At 35.3% G+C, this 24023-nt stretch overlaps 1 protein-coding gene across 1 annotated transcript in view; it reads right to left on the minus strand.

Moving 5' to 3' along the window:
* LOC111502384 (uncharacterized) overlaps window positions 1-23998 on the minus strand; it is a 46483-nt gene extending 22485 nt beyond the window's left edge. The window contains exons 1-6 of the mRNA XM_074176316.1: window positions 23311-23998; window positions 19763-19807; window positions 19489-19685; window positions 14948-15104; window positions 10097-10159; window positions 3242-3313 (exon numbers count right to left, since the gene is read on the minus strand). Coding sequence (XP_074032417.1) covers window positions 3242-3313; window positions 10097-10159; window positions 14948-15104; window positions 19489-19685; window positions 19763-19807; window positions 23311-23980 — 1204 coding nt within the window. The 5' untranslated portion in view covers window positions 23981-23998. The remainder of the gene's footprint in view (window positions 1-3241; window positions 3314-10096; window positions 10160-14947; window positions 15105-19488; window positions 19686-19762; window positions 19808-23310) is intronic.
* Between the last annotated feature and the right edge of the window lie 25 nt (window positions 23999-24023).

A 24023-nucleotide genomic window follows, 5' to 3' on the forward strand; every position in this document is an offset into this window, starting at 1 on the left:
TACCACGTAGTAACGGCAACATCCATCAATTAATTGATTATTCAATCATCATCTTCATCACGAACGAGTCTCTGTGATCAGCTGTGATGGCGTCATGGCAACATAATTCAGAGTGGGGACGGAGTGAGAGAGTAACAGATAGGGAAAAAGTGAATAGAGAATAAAGGAATAGAAACTTGGAGAGGGAAATATAGGTATCACACAGTTGCAGGCATTAAACTTTATCGACGAATTTTTGTTATTTCGGCTTGCGGAAATCGTCAGATTATATATTTTTCGTTATCCTTGAATTATTTCTTTCAAAATAAAAAAAAAATTCGCCACGCTCGAGAATGTCGGAATGACGCTATTTTATTACAACTTTGCTACCCTCCCCTTTCTTTACGTCACTCTCAAATTGTCAGATTACTGGAATATACACTTTTAGCAGGTAATTAACTCACCCTACCTTAATCTGACGCGCTCGAAAATTTCTGATGATCAATTTTTTTTACTAATCTGATCCTTTATCCCTGAAAGGCGGCCTTATATATGGGGTTCATATTTGGTGGAGGTACTTAACCGGGTACAAGGTATCCCCCTGTATATTATTCTGTTGCGCTTTAGTGAATCCCGAAATCCCCGTTTGGGCTCCCCTATTATTTGAAACAATTGATCCTAATATTCTTCTAATAAAATTAAGAGGTTATGGCATTGATGGTGATGTTTACCAATGGTTACCTAACTATTTAACCCATAGAAAGCAAAAAGTCAGAGTTCAAGAAAATATCTCACAGGAATTGGATATACATATAGGTGTGCCTCAGAGTAGCGTTTTAGGACCTCTGCTTTTTATTTCATACTTGAATGACATGAACTTGTTTATAAATGTTGATTTTATAAATTCATTTACAGATGATACACTATTGGCATGCTACGATACAAGCTTAGATAAAGCTATTGATAAAATGAATGCCGAATTGAAGGATGTAAATGGGTACCTTATGGCAAATAAATTAAAACTGAATAAAATGAAACCTAAAGGAATCATTATCACAAAAAAACATAAATGGAACAACCTTGATTTAAATGAAATAAATCTACAAATTAATAATGAAAACATTGAATTTGTATTATGTATTAAATATCTTGGATTCCAGTTAGATAATTTATTACTTTTTGGCAATCAACTCGATTATATATGTAGAAAAATATCTAAAAACTATATTTTTTTGCAAGAATTTCTGGTAATTTACCACTCAGTCTAAAATTACTGTGTACAATGCGATCATCCAACCATATTTTGATTACTGTGCTTCTATTATTTTCTTGTTTAATTTAAATCAAACATCTCAATTACAAAAACTTCAAAATCGCGGAATGCGAATTGTTTTAAAAGTGAATAGATTTACTGAAATCGGTGGCTACCAGTTACTTTACGATTGTATTACTCAACTATGACATTTATATAAAATTCTGAATAACGTATCACCTTCATATTTTTCTGAATTTGTTAGTTCAGATTTAGGAGTGCACAAATATGCCACAAGAAATGATACTGATTCGCATTTATGCAGAACAAATAGGAGAAGTGCCATGAATTTTTTATTTATCAAAGGGTTTGATGTATACAATAAATTACCAAATGAAATTGAATCTAGTCCATCATTGAGTATTTGTAAAAAAGAGTTATTGAAATCCATTCATAATGCTAGATAGAATAATACTTGGTAAGATAATATTATTAAATATAGTATCTGTATGGTGTTTTTTGCTTTTTATTATTGTATCAGAGCTGTATATTGCAATGTACTTTTAATAATATATGTCGTTATTTTTCAAAATAAAAATTTTTATTTTCAATTTCTACATTTTAAGATTTTTTTATATAATTATTTTCAATTTCTATGTTAGTGATATGTTTTATATAATATTGTGTATTGGGATAACCTATTTCAATAAAAATATTATTTTATTTTTTCTTTTTCTTCTGAATAGGCTCTGGAGCAGTTGGCAACTGACCCTAACTTTCATTGAAAACTCATGTTCAGCGATGAGGCTGGATAAATGGGTACGTGAACAAACAAAATTATCGAATTTGGGAAGATAACAATTCACATGAGATATAAGAGCATCCAATGCATTTCGAAAAAGTCACTGTTTGGTGTAGATTTTGGGCCAGTTGAGAACAACGTTGACCAGGCCATCACTGTCACTATAGTTCAATAATTACCAACTTTGTTTGGCCTGAATTGGATGGTTTGAACACCAACAACATGTGGTTCAAACAGGATGGCGCTACGTGTAACACAGCTCATACCACATTGGATTTTGCACGAGCGATTCAAAAGCATGGTCATCTAACCTGGTGGTGATGTGAATTGGCTGCCGAGATCGTACGATTTGACTCCGTTAGACTTTTTCTTGTGGGGTTTTCTTAAGTCACAGATGTATGCGAATGAGCCACAAACCATAGCGGCCCTCAAAGCTAATATAACATATGTCATTGGTCAAATTTAGCCTGATTTATGCCTCAGAGTCATGAAAAATTGGACGTTCAATATACGCTCCACCCAGAGAAGCTGTAGCAGACATTTGAACGATGTTTCGATGATATCTCACACTTTTCATTCGAACTCAGAGATAGGGAACGCTCAATGGAAGACCCTATATATTTCATGGTTATTGGATATTTTGCGATAGTTTTGGTATCACCGTTTAGGATCTTTGTTTGAAGGTAGTTGACAATGTTTCGTGGTGCATTTCATTAGTTCGGACTTCCATTGTCTGATATTATATAAATTTATTTGAAATCCCCGAAAAGATATGTAGAAAAATGAAAAATAAAAAAAAATAAAAAATTATAAAATTAAAAAATTACAAAAAAAAGTAAAAATTGAAAAATATATTTTTTAAATATTTTACAGATTTTTTCAGGGATTCCATTCACCAATCAAATTGAAATGAGGCTTAGGAATCAATTATTGAAATTATTCTATGGATTTTATTGCCTGATTTCTTTGAGTAGTTTGAACAATGTCTTGATTGACACAAACAATGGTGCATCACGTCATGGAGACTGCTATATTTATTTTTCTAATATTTTTTAAAATGGTAGTTTATCATAAACTACATGTTTCTTATGGAGGAATCATAATTCAGAACTATCACATAGACAATGAATATTATTACAGATAATAGGCATGATCAGACTTGAGAGTGAAAATAAAATTATAAAGTTTTTCAATAAATGAGAATTTACCTGATCCTGGCGGCCCACTTTGATTCAAACTCTGCATTGGTCCACGGGACGAAGAAAATATTTGGAATGGTACTGAAATATAAAGATGTAGCTTGAATCATACTGAAAAACAAATCGCTTTCATTGAAAGTATAGAATAATTCTTTAAAAAATAGAGAACTAATTCAGCATACATTCTAAACCTGTATGTTTCGATATTCTCTTATGTTATGTGAAAATATATAAGTAGTACAATGAATAGAACCACTCATGCCGAAACTATCAAAAATTGTGACAAAAAAAGGAATTGTGGCTGAAAATGTGGGAAACAGTTAAAAATAGAATTTCAAAAAGCATTGGAAGGAAAAGTTGATATCTGTTCCAAGGGAGTAGGAGTCACAAAAATAAAATTTGTTTTGATTGCAAGTTTGGTTGTGAGTTGTAGTTGAATAAATGCAAATATTTCAAAATGAACCTAGAATTTGATGGCAGCAGATTATGAAGTGACGGCAATGAAAATCAATACTCAAGAACGATTCACATGAGAATCTATTCGAAAAAATATAATAATTACAAGAAACTAACCTGCAGGCAAATATTTGAAAATTAGTATAATTTTCGTACGTGGTAAATTTGGAGCTAACAATTTCTCTAAAATCTAAGGAATTCTTAAATACTGGATGGAAAACTTGTAGAATAATCGATTGTGATATCATTCAAAATTTCAAATTCTTCAAATTGGACTACATTTCTGAAATATGTCGATATTCTTAAGTTTGTTCTAATTGTACCACAGGAAAAAAATGTGACGTAGCTATCAAAGCCTATGTAAATTGTGAAAATACCAAAAAGAAAATAAAAATTGTAGGTATATCTTTTGACCACGTTGCACCAAGTGAACACTATATTGACAATAAAAAACAAATTATATAACATTTCTAAATATTCAGAGTTCACTTCATCATGAAACGCAACTTCGGTGATTCACATGAAATTCTGAAACTTATTTTAGGTTGTAGTAAAGGCTTGAGTGGAACCCCAGTTTCTCTTTTCCCAGTGTTGAAAGAAAATTGAACTCTCACCTTTTATTCACCTAGTTCTTTAGAAATAATACTGAAGGTTGTTTGTAGATTTGTGGTGAATAATTAATAATAATATTATATTGCAATAGATATCCAAATATGCCAAATTCAAGGATTCGCATATTGAATTTGTTATTCCTCAAATAGACATACAAAGGGTATTTTGATTTTTATCAGAGAAGGAGACAAATTTATAAGAATTTTAAATGGAACAGTTTACGCGAATATGTGGACACAGATCGCTTTGTATAGAAAATAATTTCACAAATTACAGTCAGATAAAGTTATTGAGTAGAATCAATAGTGAGACAATTTAGATACTATTTTTCCCGGTCATTGGATTGACCTTCGAGGTCCTACAGAATGGCCAGCTCGCTCGCCAAATTTGATACCTTTGAACTTTTCTATGGGGCTATTGGAAGTAAAAGGTGTACGAAACTGAATCTGATTCAATATTGGATATACGGCAGACAATAATTAATATTTGTAGACATATTTACGTTACTGTGTTCGAAAATGTTCGGCGTGAAATATCGGACAGGCTGTTCATATGTCAAGAAGTTCAAGGCAATCATTTTGAGCATCTTCTGAACTGACCTCAAGCTTATTACCTCATATTATGAAGTTGAATGTCAATGTATTTTGGCAATTATTAAAAGTTCCACCATTTTGTAGTAGATGGACATATTGACATTATATTCTGGGATTGTGAAGCATTTGTCAGGAGCTTCAAAAAGATGTATCACAAGACCCCCCCTTTTCATTGAATTTTTTCTCAGATGACGCTCAGTCGCCATCTTGAAAGTTTCATCTGCCAATTTCACTGCAAAATGAAGTATTCATGCATTAATTTCATTATCTCAAATTTCAATTTTTTTGAGTTGACCCGTTCAAAAAATAAAAGGAGGGGACATTACAGAAATGTACTGTATATCATCTACTACATGGTCTGAAAAATCTCGAACCTAGCATATAAATGACGCTAGTCGTATTGCATTCACCGTTTTTTCAGTTAGTGCTAGTCTCCAAAAGAAAGAAAACTGTTGAAATTACCCAATGAAATGACTTCTGGATATGATCTTATTTCTAGCTTCCTAGTGAGAGACTGTGCTCAGGTTTCTGCTTGTCCATTGTAAAAAATATACAACACAATCCTAAGCAAATCTCATTTTCCTGAACGATGGGATCAATCAAAAGTCTCCCTATTCTCAAATCACTTCGTGAAGGCCTTTTAGATATCTGCGTATGGCCAACTGATGCCGCAAGTTAAACCCCTGATCTCTGCAAACCAGCGTATCTTTATAGCAAATATGTCCACTGTATCGAATCTCTGCAGTATCAAGCAGTTTTTGATAGAAGTAGTGGACAGAAAAGAACGAGTTGACGTTATAAACACTAACTCAACTTCTACTTACTCAACTTCTACGCTCTTATTTAGATCAGAGAACCAATGTTATTTTTTAGAATGGATTTGCGTCTGCATCATACTTATCACCATCCGATGTGTCATAAGGCTCTCCAATTTGGGACCCCTGCCTTTCATTATCTCCATGAATGATCTCATCTCCGAGCTTTCGTGTGGCAACTTACTTTTCGCAGACGACTTGAAGATATTTTCATCTATCGTAAGTTTACAGAGCTGCTTTCATCTTCAGTCTCAATTAGATCTGATAGATAAATGGTATCAAGTCAATAAATTTGCAATGAATGTTAAAAATTGCAATGTTGGCTGCTTTACATGTGATGCGAATATTATTGAGTATTTTTATACGTCTGAGGATGAAATACTCCATCGCGAAGAGCTGTCAAAGATCTGGGGGTGACGTTCGACAGTAGGTTGACATTTGTTGGCCACACAAATACTGTCGTGGCATCGTCTAAAAAAAGGCTTGGCTTCGTTTTGCGCAACTGTATATCATTGACCAATATTATCGCCTCAACCATACTTCATACATCTCTCATATGCTCCAAGTTAGAGTATGCTACTTTGATTTATTATCTTCCCTATAATGTACATAAGGAAACCTAGGAAAATGTGCAAAGGCGTTTTCTGAAATTTCTTGCATTTAGAACTGATGGCCTGTACCCTGCTAGAGGAACTGACCACTCCACACTACTTCAAAGATTCGGTCTGCCTTACTTGGAACAACGTATAGTTTCATCAAGTATTGTTATATTATACAAAATTTTTCATTGTTCCATAGATGCACCCTCGTTACTAGAACAAATTAACTTCAACGTACCTTAAGCTACTACACGTAGACAGATCACTGTCTATTATTGATTTAGATCCACTGAACACCATATTATCCAAAATTAAACAAACCATCATCTAGCTCACTTTCTTCCTTTCTTGTTATTTACAAATAATAATTAATTAATATGTCATCCTTTTTTCTCAATTCGATCATATACGTGAATTTATTTCTAAATTTGTCAAATCCCCAATATGTTAATCTTTTGTTATATATTTAGTTCAAGTAGACTTTATTTATACTGCATATATTATTATACAGGGTGTAACTGAGTAAGTGTAAAACATTCAAAGAGGTGATTCCTCATCGAAAAAAAAAGGATCTTTCATATAGAGATATTTCATTGGAGCATCCCTTGTTGAGATACAGCCCCTTGAAGGGGGTACATAAAATTTGTATAACAATTTTTTTCACAAGCACTGAAAAAGTTACAATATTGAAATTAACCTGACGTTTTGTACTACCAAAAAGACACTCAGCCAGAAATTTATTTGGTTTATCCCATGGTTGTTAGGGGTGGAAAACGCAACCCCTAAAATTTATTTCCAATGTAACTTTTTGTCTTATTATTTGTTTACCATTTAAGAATTCATTTCCGATAGCCTGTTTCATTCTAAATAAAAAATGTCTCTAGGGTTTTTTGCCTAAAATAAACCAGCTCGCAGCAACTACAACTACAACGAACAACTACAGAGATACATCGTCATAAATGCGAAATGGATTTATTGTTATTTTGTAGCTAGTACCTACCTAATTCATTTTAACAAAACACACAACATGTAGAAATCATAGTGAATGTTCAATATGTCTACCTTCAGACATTACGCATGCGTCTAGACGTCGGCGCATTGAGCCACGTATTCGCTCAAATATTTCTGGAGTCTCTCTGATTACCCTGCACGCATCGATGATGCGGTTTCTCAAGTCCTCTACATCGCGAACAGGAGTACGATAAACCAAATGCTGTAAATGGCCCCAAATAGAGAAATCGAGAGGATTGAGATCTGGGGATCGAGCGTGCCAGTTCTGTGGTCCTCCTCGACCATGATGGAAGCCCCATCATGCATAAAAAACATATCCCTTCTGACGCCCAAAGGAACTTCCTCCAGCAGTACTGGATGCACTTCTCTTAAACATTGAACGTATGCCTCACCATTTAATCGAGGAGGTAGAAAATGAGGCTCGATTGAATCATCACCAATAACTCCGAGCCACACTTCAAGAGAAAACTGTTCTTGATGATTAGTTTCGACAATAGCGTGAGGGTTTTCATCAGCCCATATGTGGTAATTATGAAAATTAATAATTTTGTCCCGAGAAAAACTACATTCGTCTGTGAATCCTATCGTCTTCAGAAAGTCACAATTTCTTCTAATTATTTCCAGCATCCAATTGCAAAATTCATGACGGTTCGGGAAGTCTCGCGGTAACAGTACCTGTACTTGTTGCAGATGGTAAGGGTATAAGAGTTGTTCCTTTAAAATTCGAAATACCGTCATATGATCAAAATTTAGCTGGAAAGCAATCTTTCTAGTACTGGTAGTAGGTTGTTCTTCAATCAAATTAAGTACTGCTTCCTCAAGCTGTGGTGTTCGTACTTCTCGATGGCGACCACAATCCTGCGTTCTTTTATCGAATGAACCATATTCTCGTAATCGTTGATGAAGTCGAGCAAATATTCTATGTAGAGGATGCTGCCGTTGAGGATACATTTCAGCATATCTTCTAAAAGCATCTAACCCGTTCCCCTGCGACAGATCGTAAACGTAATGCATATCAGCCATTTCCTCATTTGTGTATGCCATTTCAATATAATGTGAATTATTGAAGTAACAAATTGAGAACAGAATAACAACACACAATTGGTATTAATTCAATTTCGAAAATTCAGAAACTGACTGCGTCATACCAACTTAATTTTCACTATCGCTAATAGCGACCTACTAAATAGATTAGTTTCGTATTTTCGCATTTATGACGATGTATCAATCGACGATCAACCATCGGCTGAAAAGGTTGACGCCTTGGTATTCTGGGATGCGCGTGCTGTAATATTCATCGACTATCTTCAGAAGGAAAACCGTCAACAGTGAATATTATATCCACATCCACTTTATTTGTCAGATTTGGCTCCCAGCGACTACTGGCTGTTTACAAACCTCAAGAAAATGCTCAACGGTAAAAAATTTTGCTCGAATGAAGATGTTACTACTGAAACTGAGGTCTTTTTAAGGCAAAAGATAAATCGTTCTGCAAAAGTAGAAGCAATTTGAATTGTTTGATAATTATCTACTGACAGAATGCCAGATACAATTGCGATAAGATTTCATATCTTAGATAATACTGACCATACAAAGTTCAATGGTTCCAAAATGACCGACTTACTTGCTTCGAAAATTACGAAAGAAGTGGAAAATGGAAAATCTGATATTAATAAAATCACCACTACTATTTTGAAACTATCATTCGTTAATTTTCTCAACTGAAATAATAACAGTCATCGGAGTGATAAATCATCTGCCTTCTGGAAATTGATACTTTCAACAAAAAGAAACCTAACACGATAGAATTTCGACAGAATAATACAAAACCATCATATGAAAAATTATTGTAATTAGTGGTGAACGAGCTACTAAAAAATTCAACATCAACTAGATTTTGGATTTTTAAAAGAATCTCATAATATTGAAAACAAATTATGATCAACTGAAAAAACTAAAGAAAATTATTGAAGTTGTGTTTGTGAAAAAAAATTATGAATAGGGTCAGAAAAAAATAAATAGATTTAGGATTGAGAAGAATGTGTTTTCTTTCAGAATAACTATGAAGTAATACTATTTTCACTTCCTGTTATCACATAACATACAGTATGAACTCAGTAGTGACAAAACACTTATGTGCCAGCACTAAACAATTTTTTTATGTCGGCTAACAATCAATTCCTTTCGAAATACTTGAAATACCTCTGATCGGTTTCAACTATTTTGTTGCTGATACTCAAGATATATTTGAGTATACTCCCGGCGAGCAACAAATATGAAACACTTTTCATTCTAAGGAAAACCAGTTACAAGATAGCAAGAACGAGGAAAATGAAAAAAAAAAATTGAAAATCGGCCGATCGGTTTCAACTATTTTGTTGCTAATACTCAAGATATATTCAGGTTCACTCTTGGTGAGCAACAAATTTAGAACATCTTTAATTCCAGGAAAAAACAGTTTCAAGATAGCAAGATTATAAAACATTCAAAAAAAAATATTCAAAATTTTTTCGCTATATCCAAGGTTTAGCAACTAAATATTCTGTGAAGATCGAAGGGAAAGTATATAATTTATTGAGTTACCTTGCTATCTTGATATCACGATAGCATTATTTGCGATTTCTAGGGATCGGCACGAGCAACAAAATCGTTGTTTTGGCAACTAATTAGCTACAAATTGATGTTTTTTTTTTGCAAATTTGCTGGATTCGCCTTGCTAGCCTAATAGGGCTGAATTTTAAACACCCTTTATAACTGGAGCTCAATGAAAAAAGTTACCTTTTTGTTGAGGATCACATTCACAAGGCACTGGATGAGATGGGGGAAATCTCGGCGATTGAACTGAAAAATAAGGAGTACAATAAACTGAATTGACTTAGAAACAATAGTTATAGTTGAAGTGAAAAAGTTTAGATGATAAAAATACCATACAAAGCGTTCATCACAAGTCAACGGTCTACTGTGTGATCTGATAATTGTACAATCAATAGTAATACCCTCTCATTTTATTGTTGTTACAGATTCAACATCTTCTTCTGGTTGACTTGGCCATTAATTGATGAAGATCCATAGTTATTTTACAAACTACACCGCAAACGATTTGATCTTCACAAACTTTAATTAGAAAAATATAACGCCATCACAGTAGCATTTTCGTAGTAAATAACATACTGAGTACTAATTTTTTTCTTTAACTTTCATATTCCCCACGTAATCGCCAGTGAGAACTATCTGCTCAGGTACATACTCAATTATAATTACGCAAATCATAAATTACTTCTACATCAATAATATGACTACAAAGATTAGGATAACATCGGTTTCTAAAAAAAAACAAATCCAGCAATGGGGATCTACTGATGGTCATTCAGTTAAATGTTTGAATTTTAGAGTTTATTGATCTCCAACGTTTCCATATGATTCAGCTTTAAACCTCATATGATGTTCCTGGATGCGATTCCTGAATATTCTGCTGGTATGACCAATATAAACTTTAGGGCTAGTTTCACAATTTAATTCGTATACTGCTGATTTCTCAGATTTGAATGTTTTGTCTTGATTATTTCTGACTAACTTTACCGACGTAATACCTGTTCTATATGCAACTTGAATATTTTGTTTATTCATAAATGAGGCCACTGTTTCTGTTGTTTGTTTAAAATATGTGGAAGCTTTATAATTTCTATTCTGATTTCACAACTTATATCTTATATGTCCTATCAAGGTTAATTCGCAAGTGATTGTGCCACCTTCTTCTTTTTCAGTGCGGTCAATAGACTTAGGTCATTCTTGTCCTCCAAATATGAGCGGCAATCCGTGTGGTTTCGGTTACCTTTCAGTAGAAAAACTTCATGAAGCAAGAGCCGAATCGATCCCTCTACGAAACCCTTCATCATTTGGAAGGATAGATTGCAGCTTGAGAAATGGTTCTGATACAGATTCTGTGGAACATGTTCTTCTTTACGAATCAATAGACAGTTTTCCTGAAAACTTCGAGAGGAAAATTGGATTAGATAATTTAGAAAACACTTGCTACATGAATAGCATTTCACAAGTGTTGTTCATGACGAAGAATTTCAAGAACAAGTTTTTAACGATCAACGAGAACGAGAGTGTTTCTTATTTATTCACCAAACTCAAACCATTGTTCATGCAGTTGCAGTTTCGTAAGAATGTATCATCTTTTCCACCAACCGATTTCCTGGAGTCTTTGAAGTCCATTAGATAATCGTTAGGACAACAAGGGGATTGCTTCGAATTCTTGGGGTTCTTGTTGAATATTTTTCGTGAGCAGAAAAATAGCAAAATCCTTACTTCTTACCACTCTGGGTTGATTGATTCCATACAGTCCATCTCGTTTTGTGTTTGTAGATGTTTCGCTGGAAAAATCCTCACTTGTTTTGTAGTAAACGTTCAAAAGATAGCGAAAACATATGTGATTTTCTGGAACTTCAACTAGCGTTTCCTAATATGACTGATAAGCAGTCCTTGCAAAGCTTACTGTTAAATCATCTGAATATAAAACTTTTAACGGGTGATGATTAACTGTATTGCCAAACATGCGCCAAACTAACTGACTATTATAAGAAAACAAGTATAGCTGAGGCAACAGTCAATCTAATAATAACACTGACGATCTTCAAACATGACTCAACCTCTGACGAAGGTTAGAAGTAGATGAACACTTTCATCTAGCAGACCACTATAATGATCTTCATGCAGTCATTGTTCAGTGTGGTTCTGGCATTGAATCTGGTCATTATTACGCATTGGTTAAAGACGTATTCTGGCATTGTCTTGGATTTATTGGAGCCTCTGGTGTCACCCTACATTTGATTTTATGAAAGAGAGAACATTGGCAAATCAAGATCTTCAGGTGATGTAGTGTTGCAGGTTTCTCCGGGTTCTCCTGCAGCTGAAGAAGCAAATGCGCCTCTGGAATCAATGAAGTCGCCCTGGAGCGACAATTAATTTTTGTTGTTTCATAATTTCGATTCGATGCAAGTTTCGCTTTTATGGAAATATCCAATAAATTCACTTTCGAAACTGTTTTTAAATGCCTTTGGTATCGATAACATAAATACTTGAATGATTTACTCATTAGAGTGTACTGAAAATAATATCTTGGTATGAAAACTTTGCTTGCTCTCTAGAGAAAAGAAACTGTTCACGTTCACATTCCAGATAGTAGACAATTCAGATTGAAATTGAAACTTTAGTTCACTGCTCCACTGACAATACAACACAAACACATCAACTGAAACTTCAGACTAATACTCAAATATCTATGGCGGTAATAGATCACTTTGTAACGCACTTTCAACTGAAATTCCTTCATCTGCGTGTGGATGTCTGTTCATACAGTGAATTTCTTTAATGCACCCCCCTTTTATTTTATGAACGGGTCAACTGAAAAAATTGAAATTTAGAATAATGAAACTAATGCATGAATACTTCATTTTGAAGTAAAATTGTGACTCATCCTTTTGAAGCTCATTATGAATGCTTCACAATCCTAGAATATCATGTCAATATCTTCAACCACTACAAAATGGCAAAAATTTTAATAATTGCCTGAATACATTGACATTCAACCATATAATATGAGGTAATAAGCTTGAGGTCAGTTCAAAAGATGCTCGAAATGGTTGCCTTGACCTTCTTGACATATGAACAGCCTATCCGATATTTCACGGCGAACATTTTCGAACACAGTAACGTCAATAGCTCTACAAATATTTATTATTCTCTGCCGTATTTCCAATATTGGAGTAGGTTCAGTTTCTTACACCTTTTGCTTCCCCATAAAAAAAGTCCAAAGGTGTCAAATCTAGCGAGCTGGCTGGCCATTCTGTAGGACCTCGACGGCCAATCCAACAACTGGGAAAAGTAGTATCCAAATAGTTTGTTACTCATCTGAAGTAATGTGGTGGTTCTCCATCTTGTTGGAATACAATATCCATATCTAATTCATTGGGATTCACTTCAACAATATCAGTGATGAGACGGTCAACCGTAGTTTCCAGCATATTCAAATACAATTCCTCCATTAGATTTTGATCAATAAATAGAGGTTCTACAATATGCTTTCCCAATATTCCTGCCCAAACGTCAATTTTTTCTGGATATTGGGTATGTGTTTCCCGGAAAACGTGAGGGTTAGTGTCACTCCAATAACGGCAATGTACATCGAAAAAATGTACATTCGTCACTAAAACAAATATTGTGGAGAGAGGTAGGATGCCTTGCAATGGTTTCCGTCATGATTTCGCAGAATTCCGTTTTCGATCAGGGTCATCTTCAGTTAATTGGTGTATCATTTTAATTTTGTATGGATGCTATCTATTTCTCTTCAAAAGTCTCCACACAGTAGAAGAAGACACCTCACAAACATTTGAGACGGAATGAGTAGACTGTTCAGGATTTATTATTATCTCACCAATTATTTGCACTTGCTGTTCTTCCGGAATGGACGGATGACCTGGGGGCTTTTTTTATGTACACTGCCGGTAATTCTGAATTTGGATACAAGTTTCCTCACATATTTTCTACAGATAGGACGATTCGGAAAACGTTCATTGAAAATCATTTCGGTCTCGTGAAAGTAACGCGTCGCACCGCAAATAAAAATCGCTTTTATTTTTTATTCCAATAGAAGAGAACTTACCATTTTAGAGATTGTTGACGTGATACCTTTCTACTAGTAAAACCGAAAACTAAATGAGAATATTCTAACTGAACAATTATGTTCATTGTCGTACTGATATTTTTTGTCGTTTTTATAAACAAAAAATAACCTAACAAACCTTATCGGGTTGTTGGAATTGCTATATGACAGATGAATAGGAACATTTTTAGAAATTATTGAATGTTTCGCCATTTTGTAGTAGGTGAAGATATTGACTTTATATTCTAGGTTTGCAAAGTATTCGTCAGGAGCTTCAAAATGGTGTGTCACAAAATCCCCCTTTCTACTCAACTTTTTTCCCAGATGGCGCCCAGTCGCCGTCTTGAAAGTTTCATCTGTCAATTACACTTCAAAATAAAGTATTCGTGCATTTATTTCATTATCCCAAATTTAAATTTTTTGAGTTGACCCGTTCAAAAAATTAAAGGAGGGACATTAAAAAATGTACTGTATAATATGGTAATCGAAGTCTCTCGAAGCCGATAGGGAAGTTGCTAGGAGTCTATGGAAGCGACGCGAAATCTAGAACAATCGCGAAGCGCAAGTCGAGTTGTGCGAGATCTTGGCCAAGTCACAATCGATTCACGACAACCAGCGGCAGCCGGTGTTATTTTTGTTCCAAGGGAAATTTCACAACAATATATTCATCCAACTAGCAGCAGTGGACCGGATGAGGAAACGGCCTGTCATTTTCATTTTTGCCCTTTTACAAAAATATCTGTCGCTGATTTTATTGTACTTTCACATTTCGGCGCTATACAATATTCGTAAAACAATTTATTTAATGTATTTTTTCACAGAAACATAAAATATACAGTTAAAATTTCATTCAATTTACAATGATTCAGATTTGAAATGCAATAAAAATCTTACAAAGTAATTCTTACTTGGCAAGTAAGCGAGGGTCAGGTAATACTCCTAATAAAAACAAACTTTCTCACCTGCTATACCAGTGCCCCCCAGAAATGTTGAACGAATCGAGGGGGGTGGTGGTGATCCTGACGGTATTGTCCTATTTGTTGTATTTGGACTTGTACGGTCAGAGTAAAATCTTGGTTGGGATGACATACCAGAGGAGTACATTTTGCTGGAGTTCGGCTGTTGAAAAACCAAAAGATGATCAGTTTGACTGAAATTATTTGATTAGAGAGAGGGAGAGAAATATTTTTCATTACCTGAAGAACAAAAATTTTTATTGAAAACGCGTATCTTATGTGGTCAGTTCGTAAAAAATACACATTTTAAAACACATATCAGTCAGAAGATAAACCTTATTAATTTAAAACGAAACATGAATCAGTCAAAAAAATTAATGGAGGTACATCATATCAAGTGCTACATCAGACCAAGATAAGTACAGTAACACAATATTCAGTATTGCAGTTGAATTCGATTAAAAATGTTTCAATAAAAAATCAGGAACGCAGTTTCTTAGTTTCTCACTGAATAAAGTCGTGTTGGGGTCTAAGAACAAGATTATGAAGTCTACGATTTCATATTATCTCTAACAGAAATATTCAGAGGCAAGTTGAATGTTGCAATCGAATTTCCTCTAGATGGATTGGATATGAATAATTATGCACCAGACAATGCGACTCCATGTCGTTATAATCTTTATGCACTTTCGAATCACAGTGGGTACGTCTTACAGCGGACATTATACAGCATTTTTCAGACACCTCTATACTGGCATGTGGCACGAATACAATGATTCACACGTGTCACCAATTTCACCAAAATCGCTTGTGAGTGGAGAAGCCTACATTCTCTTTTATGGAGAGGAGGAAACAAGTTCGTACCTTTGAGCGTTTTGAAAAGTTATTTTTGAACTGTTAATTTTGATGTTATAATGAATTATATTTCATGTTAGTTATGGACATAAACCAGATGTTTTCAACATTACCACAGCGGTTGCTTCCATGATGCAGGTGAGAAGTTTTGCAAGCGGCAAACACAGCACAGATGCTGAGATGTAATTTTTCTTGAAACTGGAATTAAACTGGAATAATACTCCTTTCTCAGTGAATAGAACCTTGTCAAGGGAGCTATTATTTCTGATACAGAGAATAATTGGAATGGGACTACTAGGATCAGCGGATTATACCGATTCAAAATGAGGAAAGAATGTCTCTGAGATTTCAATTTAGTTCTGCAAATATCATTTGCGAAGTTGCGAATTGGTTGTGTGGAAACTTTCCAACTCGGCAGATTTCTGATTTGTTCGAGGAGTGCTTCAACTCCACACCTGGCGAGATTGTTTTGACACTGGAAGTGTGAAGAGTAGGAAGTGGGGAGTTAGAGTGAGAATGGCGAGAGTCAACAGTGGAGAGTGAAATGTCACTAGTGGAGAGTTGAAATTAAAAAGTGGAGAATGAAAAGTGGACATGAGAGAGTGAAGAGTCAAGTGTGGAGTGGAGAGTGGAAAGTGAGGCGGGGAAAGTGAAGATTGGAGAGTGGAAAGTCGAAAGTGAAAAGTGTAGATGAAAAAGAGAAGAGTGAAGAATGGGTTGTGAATTGTGAAGAGTGGAGTGTGAAGGGTGGAGAGGAAAGAGTCGTGAGGGAAGAGTTGAGCGTGGAAAGTCGAGAGTGAGAATTGATGAGTGGGGGCTCTGAGGAGTGTACGGTGAAGAGTGTGGAATTAGAAAAAAAGAGTGGTGGGTGAGAGTGTTGAGAGTGGATACTCAAAAGTGGAGAGTGTAGTGTGGAGAGTCAAAAGTGAAAAGTGAAGAAACAATAGTGAATAATGTAGAAAGAGTGGACAGTGATGTGAAAATTGAAGAGTGAAAAATGAAGAGTGATGGGTGTAATTTGAACACTGGAGGGTCGATAGTGAAGAGTGGAAAGTGGAGAGGAGAAGTGAAATGTGGAATGCTGGTAGTTAAAGAGTAGAGTGAAAAGTGGCAAGTCTAATATGTGCTGTTAGCTCATTTGGAAATTGTATGAAGGAGAGGATCAATGAGATTATGCGAAAACTTCACTTTCCTTCACAATCGCGGTTAGATACGAGATCTGGCGATTATGTCGCTAGTTATTCATAGCTTTTGGTTGTTAGCTATGTTCGTTGCCACATGTTTGAATGAAGAGATAAATACGATCATGAAGCCAGTTTTCATCGCGGACGTCTTCATGACTGTTCGATAACTGTTGGATAACGATCCAGTTATAATTTGCAAACAGATCGTGAACTTCTGTGAATTCAGTCATCGCAAAGGTTTCTTTTTGAGAGATGAATTGCAGGATGCAAATGATGATGACATAGGAAAGGTGTATCCAATAAAACAGATGAGACATAACAAATAGAAGTGTGTAAAAGAAATTATGGAAAATTCAATGAAACTGAAAAGGAGAAGACTGTTCCGGGTCTAACTGAGACGAAATTATCCTAGTTGAGGATTGATGAGGTCTCAACTGGTGGTAGCACGGATCAGACGAAATCTTGTGAAAATCAAAATACCATAGTTCAAATCAAACCGGCGTTCTAATAACGATTGATCGAATGAGTAAATGAATCACTTACGCTAATGGGTGCAGTCTGACCACCACGTCTATCTATTCTGTTTGCTTTGAAGAGGGAAAATCCATTTATTGAAATAGCATAGTCAGATAGAGAAGAATGAAGCCATGTTTCCGCGAGTATGATAGAGTTGGTTTTGTGGATAACAACAAAGGAAGAAAAAACGTTAACTAAGTGGGGTCGGAGTTATGTGTGTGAGTAGAAATGAGTACTGACACAATGGTGGGTAAACCTTCAACTTATTGTCTGATATTCATATAAATTCAACTGAATTGTAGCAGTATCTTCTGTCCTTTTCTGTTATTGTGCCGCAGTTCAGTTTCTTCATTATTTATAGCAATTTGTTAGAGACAGGTGTGAGATACTAATGAAGTTTTCTTGCAAAAATTCATCTAATCATCCTGATTGAGACCCCTGCCTCTTCCCATTCTTCTAACTGCTGTGATATTATTTGGAAAAGTCACATCAAAAAACCTTTAGAAAAGTAAAATTATAAGATAGGAACTGAAGAACGAAATGGAGCTCTATAACAGAGACCTCAGCTGAAAGCAATCTGACAAAGAAATTAATATAGTTAGCCCTTCATGTTCCATGCGAATGCGATAATAATCGATAGGTAATAATATACAGGCTGATTCACGGTGGATGGCACATTAGACGTTTCTGGTGAACCAGACAACGGATCACTTTGAAAATTTAATGGAGGGCATATTCGGACATTCTCTAGCCAACTAAAATATTTTTGACAATGCGGTGTTGCCGCTTCTATTAGAAAGCAGTAGCAACTTTGATTTTTCAAATGGAACACTCTGTATATAATATTATTTTTGGAATCTCCAACAATTGCCCGACAACTTTTCTTGATATATCCCTATACCTATCTGTTACCGTTTTCGAAATAAAAATTAATTTCAATTTTTTTCTTCGAAAATCATGACTTCTAAAAATGCCGATATCTTTTAGTTAAGAAGTACTATGATATCGAAATTTGGTTTGGAGTTAGGTGATACTTGGACACTTCCCACACGTCAGCCTAATCTCCGTTACTTCAATACAGGGTGGTGAAAAAATACAGTTTTTTCGTTTGCTTGAAACAGTTGCTGAAATTTGATTATTTTAAATGGAACACCCTGTATATTATTGAAAATTCAGAAAGCTGCTGAAATTTGCTTTCTTTCTATGTATCATACCTATACCTAACTAGTCAAGTTTCGGACTTATGAACATTTATTTGTGAAAATGTCCCTTCAGAATGGTATTTCCATTCGGTATTTGGTAAGCAGGCCATGATTACTATTTGACAGTAGCGTTGTGACATTCTCCTAATAATATCGACATTTTCGTCACTTCAGAAGTTGCAAATACCTTCAAAACGATGGAACAAAACTATTGAAACGAAGTTCTTATGAATTTGTTTATTATTTTTGGACAGTGTGACAAAATTATCAGCAGAACATGTAGAAAGTTCAATGAAATGTATCCGAATCTACCGCCAATGAACCTCAAGAAATTTATACGAATTCAGAATTCAGAATTCAGATGTGCCATCCACCGTGAATCAGCCTGTATAGATAATCAATTCATAGGCAATCAAAATCGGTTCTAGATTATGAAAAATATTCAACTATTTGTTTTTTATCAATGTTGATAGTGTTCATCTTTGTTTATTTGTTGATTTTTGTTGTTCCTTCATGTTGTTGTTCCTTGGTATCAATTAACGTTGATATAGAGACCTATATAAACTAGTATATTGGAAAATATTGTGGTAATGGTTGTATTGGAAAAATGGGGAGAAAAACCCAGGGTGCTTACTTCGAAACAATGATGGAGTCAAATGACTCCAAAAGAGCTCCCAAAAGATACGTAGGAGTTCTTTTTGGAATATTCAGTCAAAGTATCAGTGGATGAGATGAAGAATTTTTGATTACAAGAAACCTATAGGTATTATATTCAAAATATACCGTTTACCATGGAAATCAAGGTATCCTTCATGATTTGTTTGTATAGGGCTGCTGTGTTAGATTTTCTGGTGGATTCCATAAACTGCAGCTTCTCCAATTCTCCCTTCAAGCCGTCTATTTCATTTTGCGCTATCGCTAGTTTCTGAGCCATTGATTCTGCTAGATCTGCAGCTTCCTTTGAAGTGACCGGACATGCACATAATTCTGTCGATGATAGATTACAAAATATAGTCAGTTAGAGAGAAAATACTTCATGGACAAGAAGTATGATCGAAACTCACCTGGATTAGGAACCTCAGTTTTCTTTCCACTGCAACTGCATTTTGCTGCAATAGAAAGTTGAGTCTTTTAAAAAAATGCTGATGAATTTGATTTGATCAATTCTCTATGGGTTTTATGTGGAATATGAATATGAGTAAGTGAGCAATGTGAGCATTCCGTTAATCAGCTGTCGCCCCCATATGAGCGACAACTCTCAGAAGTTGAGAAACTTGTGCGAGCTAAGGACTAACGAGGTCTCACCTTATAACGTGTGATTCCTAACACGGGAAGGATACATTTGAAATTCATTTGGAAAATAGCATATAGGTTGAGATTCAGGAATTTGATTTCGATTTGATATTATGAATCATAGACGGAACAAAATATTTCAAGAAAGGAAATGAAAACAGGTGAATGAAAATGTGAAACAGCTCAATATTGCTCAAAATTTCAATGTCTGTTTCAATGAGTTCTATACTAAATAACTTAGCAAATTCCATGAAAAATCTTACCCGGGTCCTATTCACCCATTTTCCAATACACAATCATTTTATAAAATTTATTTTATAAAATTTTTAAAATTTTAATCGAATTTATAAAAGCTGGAGTAGAGCTTTCAGGATTTTAAAGAGTATGTCTCTCACTCTCCTAATGAATTAGATATTTTCCATCGTGATATGATCAGAATATTCCGATGGATACAAAAAAAAACCGTAAAATATGGAAAACTATATGCTCACTTCCCTAATACCTGTTTTGACACAATTGTTTGGGCATAGCTTTCAAAACAAGAACAAATTCTCTCATTGAAAAAAAAAACAATCTGATAACGAACAATCGATATGGATGCCTACAAAAATTCCAAAACAGTTACTATAGCCACCTCCAAGACCGTTTTTTACCAATAAGCAGGTCTTGAGCAATCTGAAACATATGTTTTTATTGACCTTGAAATTCTGAGTGAGTTTCACCAGATAGGATTCAGAAGAATTGTAAATGATCTCACATCACATCACTGCAGTTTCAATATGAGGAGTGATGATTTGTAAACGTTTGTCATCAACTCTGAAACGATTTATCCTGAATTCAGAAATGGTTATCAGATACAGATTGAAGATTTCTTATAGGAGTTTCAAAAAATGATCTGCAATCGGAATGAGTTGCGAGTTTATATACCCCAAAAATATTCACATGATACTAACTTGAATTTTAATGGATTATTTTTGAACTATTCGTTATATGTACTATGTATCTGATGACAAATAATGATAAAAAACATTGTTTCAATGGTACTTATTGATGGAGGTACAAACAAACGTTATTTCTGATACTTCTTTGGAATGCAAAAAAATGTTTACAAAATTTACCCCGGAACGTTGAAAACAAACACATAGAACTATCTCAGTTCATTGTCGATATCAAGAAATATCAAATTGTTTTGAGAAGTATAGGTTGGGTTAAGTTAGATCCAAAGTGAGTCTATTCGACCTTCCACCGCGACCCTCGAGAATTCCACACCTATTCACACTCGACCAAATAAATCCAGCTCCTTAACGAAGCCGATTAGTTTGTATAGTGAGTGGTCTTTCAGGTCAGATAGTAAGAGTACGGCTATGCCGAACTCTAAAAGCCTGATTCGGTCCCCAGCAGACCAGACACAAAGTATGTGCTCTACCATTCCATCGCTTTCCAGACAGAGGCGACATATACTGTATTTCGACAGTCCTAGTCACTGCATATGATGATTCAAATGACAGTGACCTGTAAGAAGGCCTGTTAGACATCGTAGTTCATTCCTACTGTAGTCCAAATAAACAATTATCTGCTCTTAATATTTATTTCTCATGGAGGATCCAGTCCTCTATACTCGGGAACAGTACTTTATAAGGCAGTTCGTAGTTGACAGTTGGAGATATGAAGTCAGAGGTCATTTCCAGAATGCTGTGACTTCCAATGTCAACCAACAGTCTATTGCACTACGCAATAAATTGATTTGTGAAATTGGCAAAGTACACAAGTCTATATGCATTACATCTAGCCTCTCTCTCTAGAAAAATGTGGAGAGGAGGTAGGTCGAAAAGGATCTCCATGGCCGCTGATGGTGTGGTACTGATGGTAACACTGATATTCAGACAAGCACTTCATTGTGAGCGAGAGAGATTCCTCTGAGCCGTTTTTTGTAAACTCTTCGGCCACCAGGCAATTGCACAATTGGTCTGACGATCATCACATGAATACAATGGATTTGCTTGGGACATAAATCCCAAGTTTCACCACAAACAGGTGAAACTTGGGATTTGTGTGAAACTCTTTCCAAATGACCGTTCCAGGTGAGTTTTTTATCAAGGACAATGCCAAGATACTTTAATTCCATTCCAAATGAAACGACCCCACCGTTGAGAGAAAGTGGCGTTAGATTATCTAATTTTATTCTCCTGATGAAGGGGATTATCACAGTTTTGCTGGGGTTAACAAACATCTGCTCCCTCAGGCACCAACTGCGAACAACGTCGTCTTGCTTTGAAGGATATTACAAGCTACCCTTCTCGATGTGGACCTTGCCAAAATGAAAAGGTCATCTGCATAAGTTTGTAGATCTACTTTCCTTCTGTCGAGAGCATCAAACAGACTATCCATCAGGAGCGACCACAGAAGGGGAGATAGTATCCCACCTTGAGGGCAACCTCTGGTGACCCTGAACCTAATAGCTACGCCTTAAAGAGTCGTAGTAGCAGTTCTGTTTACCAGCATGGCATAGATTCAGCTAGTTATGCTCCTTGTTCTCAAGTAGGATTATCTCTACAAGGTTGTTTGATGCTAAATCTGTCGATTTGCCGGTTTGATAAGCATACTGGTGGTTATTCAGGGGAAAACATAAAATTCCACCCCTCTGATGTGTCTGTCCAGTAACCTCTCAAGTCCTTTCAACAGGAAGGATGTAAGGCTGATTGGTCGTACCGATTTAGGGTGTGAGTCTTTCCGACCCACTTTATATACCACTTTCGCTGCCAACCAACTGAGTGGTATATAGTTCCACGCCAGACTAGCTATATACAATTTTATGAGAATGAATAAAATTATTGCCAGTCCGTTTAGATAAAGAGCTGGAAATATAGGTATAACGACTCTATCCAAATTTTATTTAAACACGGTGACATTTCTGGGCAAATTACTGAATTCGCTTTCATATTTGATCTGTTCCTGAAGAATTTTTGAACTGAAAAAAAATGGAAAATTTCTATTGATTTTTCATTATATTCTATGTAATCAAAAATGCAGACGAAAAATGCGTATGCTGAAAAGTTATGGAATAGTAGCTGTATAGGGCCCAAGCTGATTGAAAAAAATTGCACAGAAACTGTTATATCGTTTCTGTGAATAATAAAATTATTCACCGAAAATATTGAATTGGATTCTTTGAAATTTTCCAGTACATGAAATACTTTTTAGTGGCGTTAATTGGTATTTGAAATCACTTGGATATAATCTAGGTTGATCTAGAACTGTAAATTCCAAAGAATCAATAGTGGTGACCATTTGTCAATCACTTTTTCCACATTCTGCTCACCTTTGCATTCAGTAACTATTCCAGCTTTCTTGGCTGTTTCTTTGATTTCCCTGATTTCTTTACAGACACATACATCCTTTTTTTCAACCACTATTTCGACATCCTCGTTTGGATGAGTTTCTGTATTATTCTGGAGATTATTTGTCTCATTCATCGTAACCTCATTTTGGGTGTCATCCGCTGCTACCTCTCCTGGTTGAGTTTCTTCCAAATCATTTCCAGTTTGGTTGAGAGTTTCATCTGCGCCCGGTGTTGCGTCATGCTGGTTATCCTCTTCTGGATTCGTAGCGTTGGCCAGAGTAGCATCTCCTTTTTGTGTCTCGTTAGCTTGTGGTTGAGAAGCAGCAGCTGCACAAACTTTCTTTTTCTGTTTCTGGACAGTTTTCGAGGCACACGGAATGCATTCTACTTCGCAATCATTCGGAAGGACTGAATTGCTGGCTTTGATGTTGAAAGTGTTCATCAGCTTCGTCGAGGCATGTATAAACTTTATCATACTGTCCATCATGAGTTTCCATGCTTCCAACTCGTTGGGTTCTTGGATTTGTTGTGACTGCTCCATTTGGTTAGGATAGGCATGGAGTTTGGTCTCACTTGAAATTTTACTATAACATGTCAAAATTGATTTGTTGACATGTTGAATATGAAAAGTTACTTGTCGTAATGACATAACGAATATGACTTAAATTACATTTTGCTGATGATTTTGAAGA

Source organism: Leptinotarsa decemlineata, unplaced genomic scaffold (assembly GCF_025532065.1).
Source record: "Leptinotarsa decemlineata unplaced genomic scaffold, Ldec_3_MD MMD2_tig00001719_RagTag_RagTag, whole genome shotgun sequence".
In the NCBI taxonomy this organism is placed as follows: Eukaryota; Metazoa; Arthropoda; class Insecta; order Coleoptera; family Chrysomelidae; genus Leptinotarsa; species Leptinotarsa decemlineata.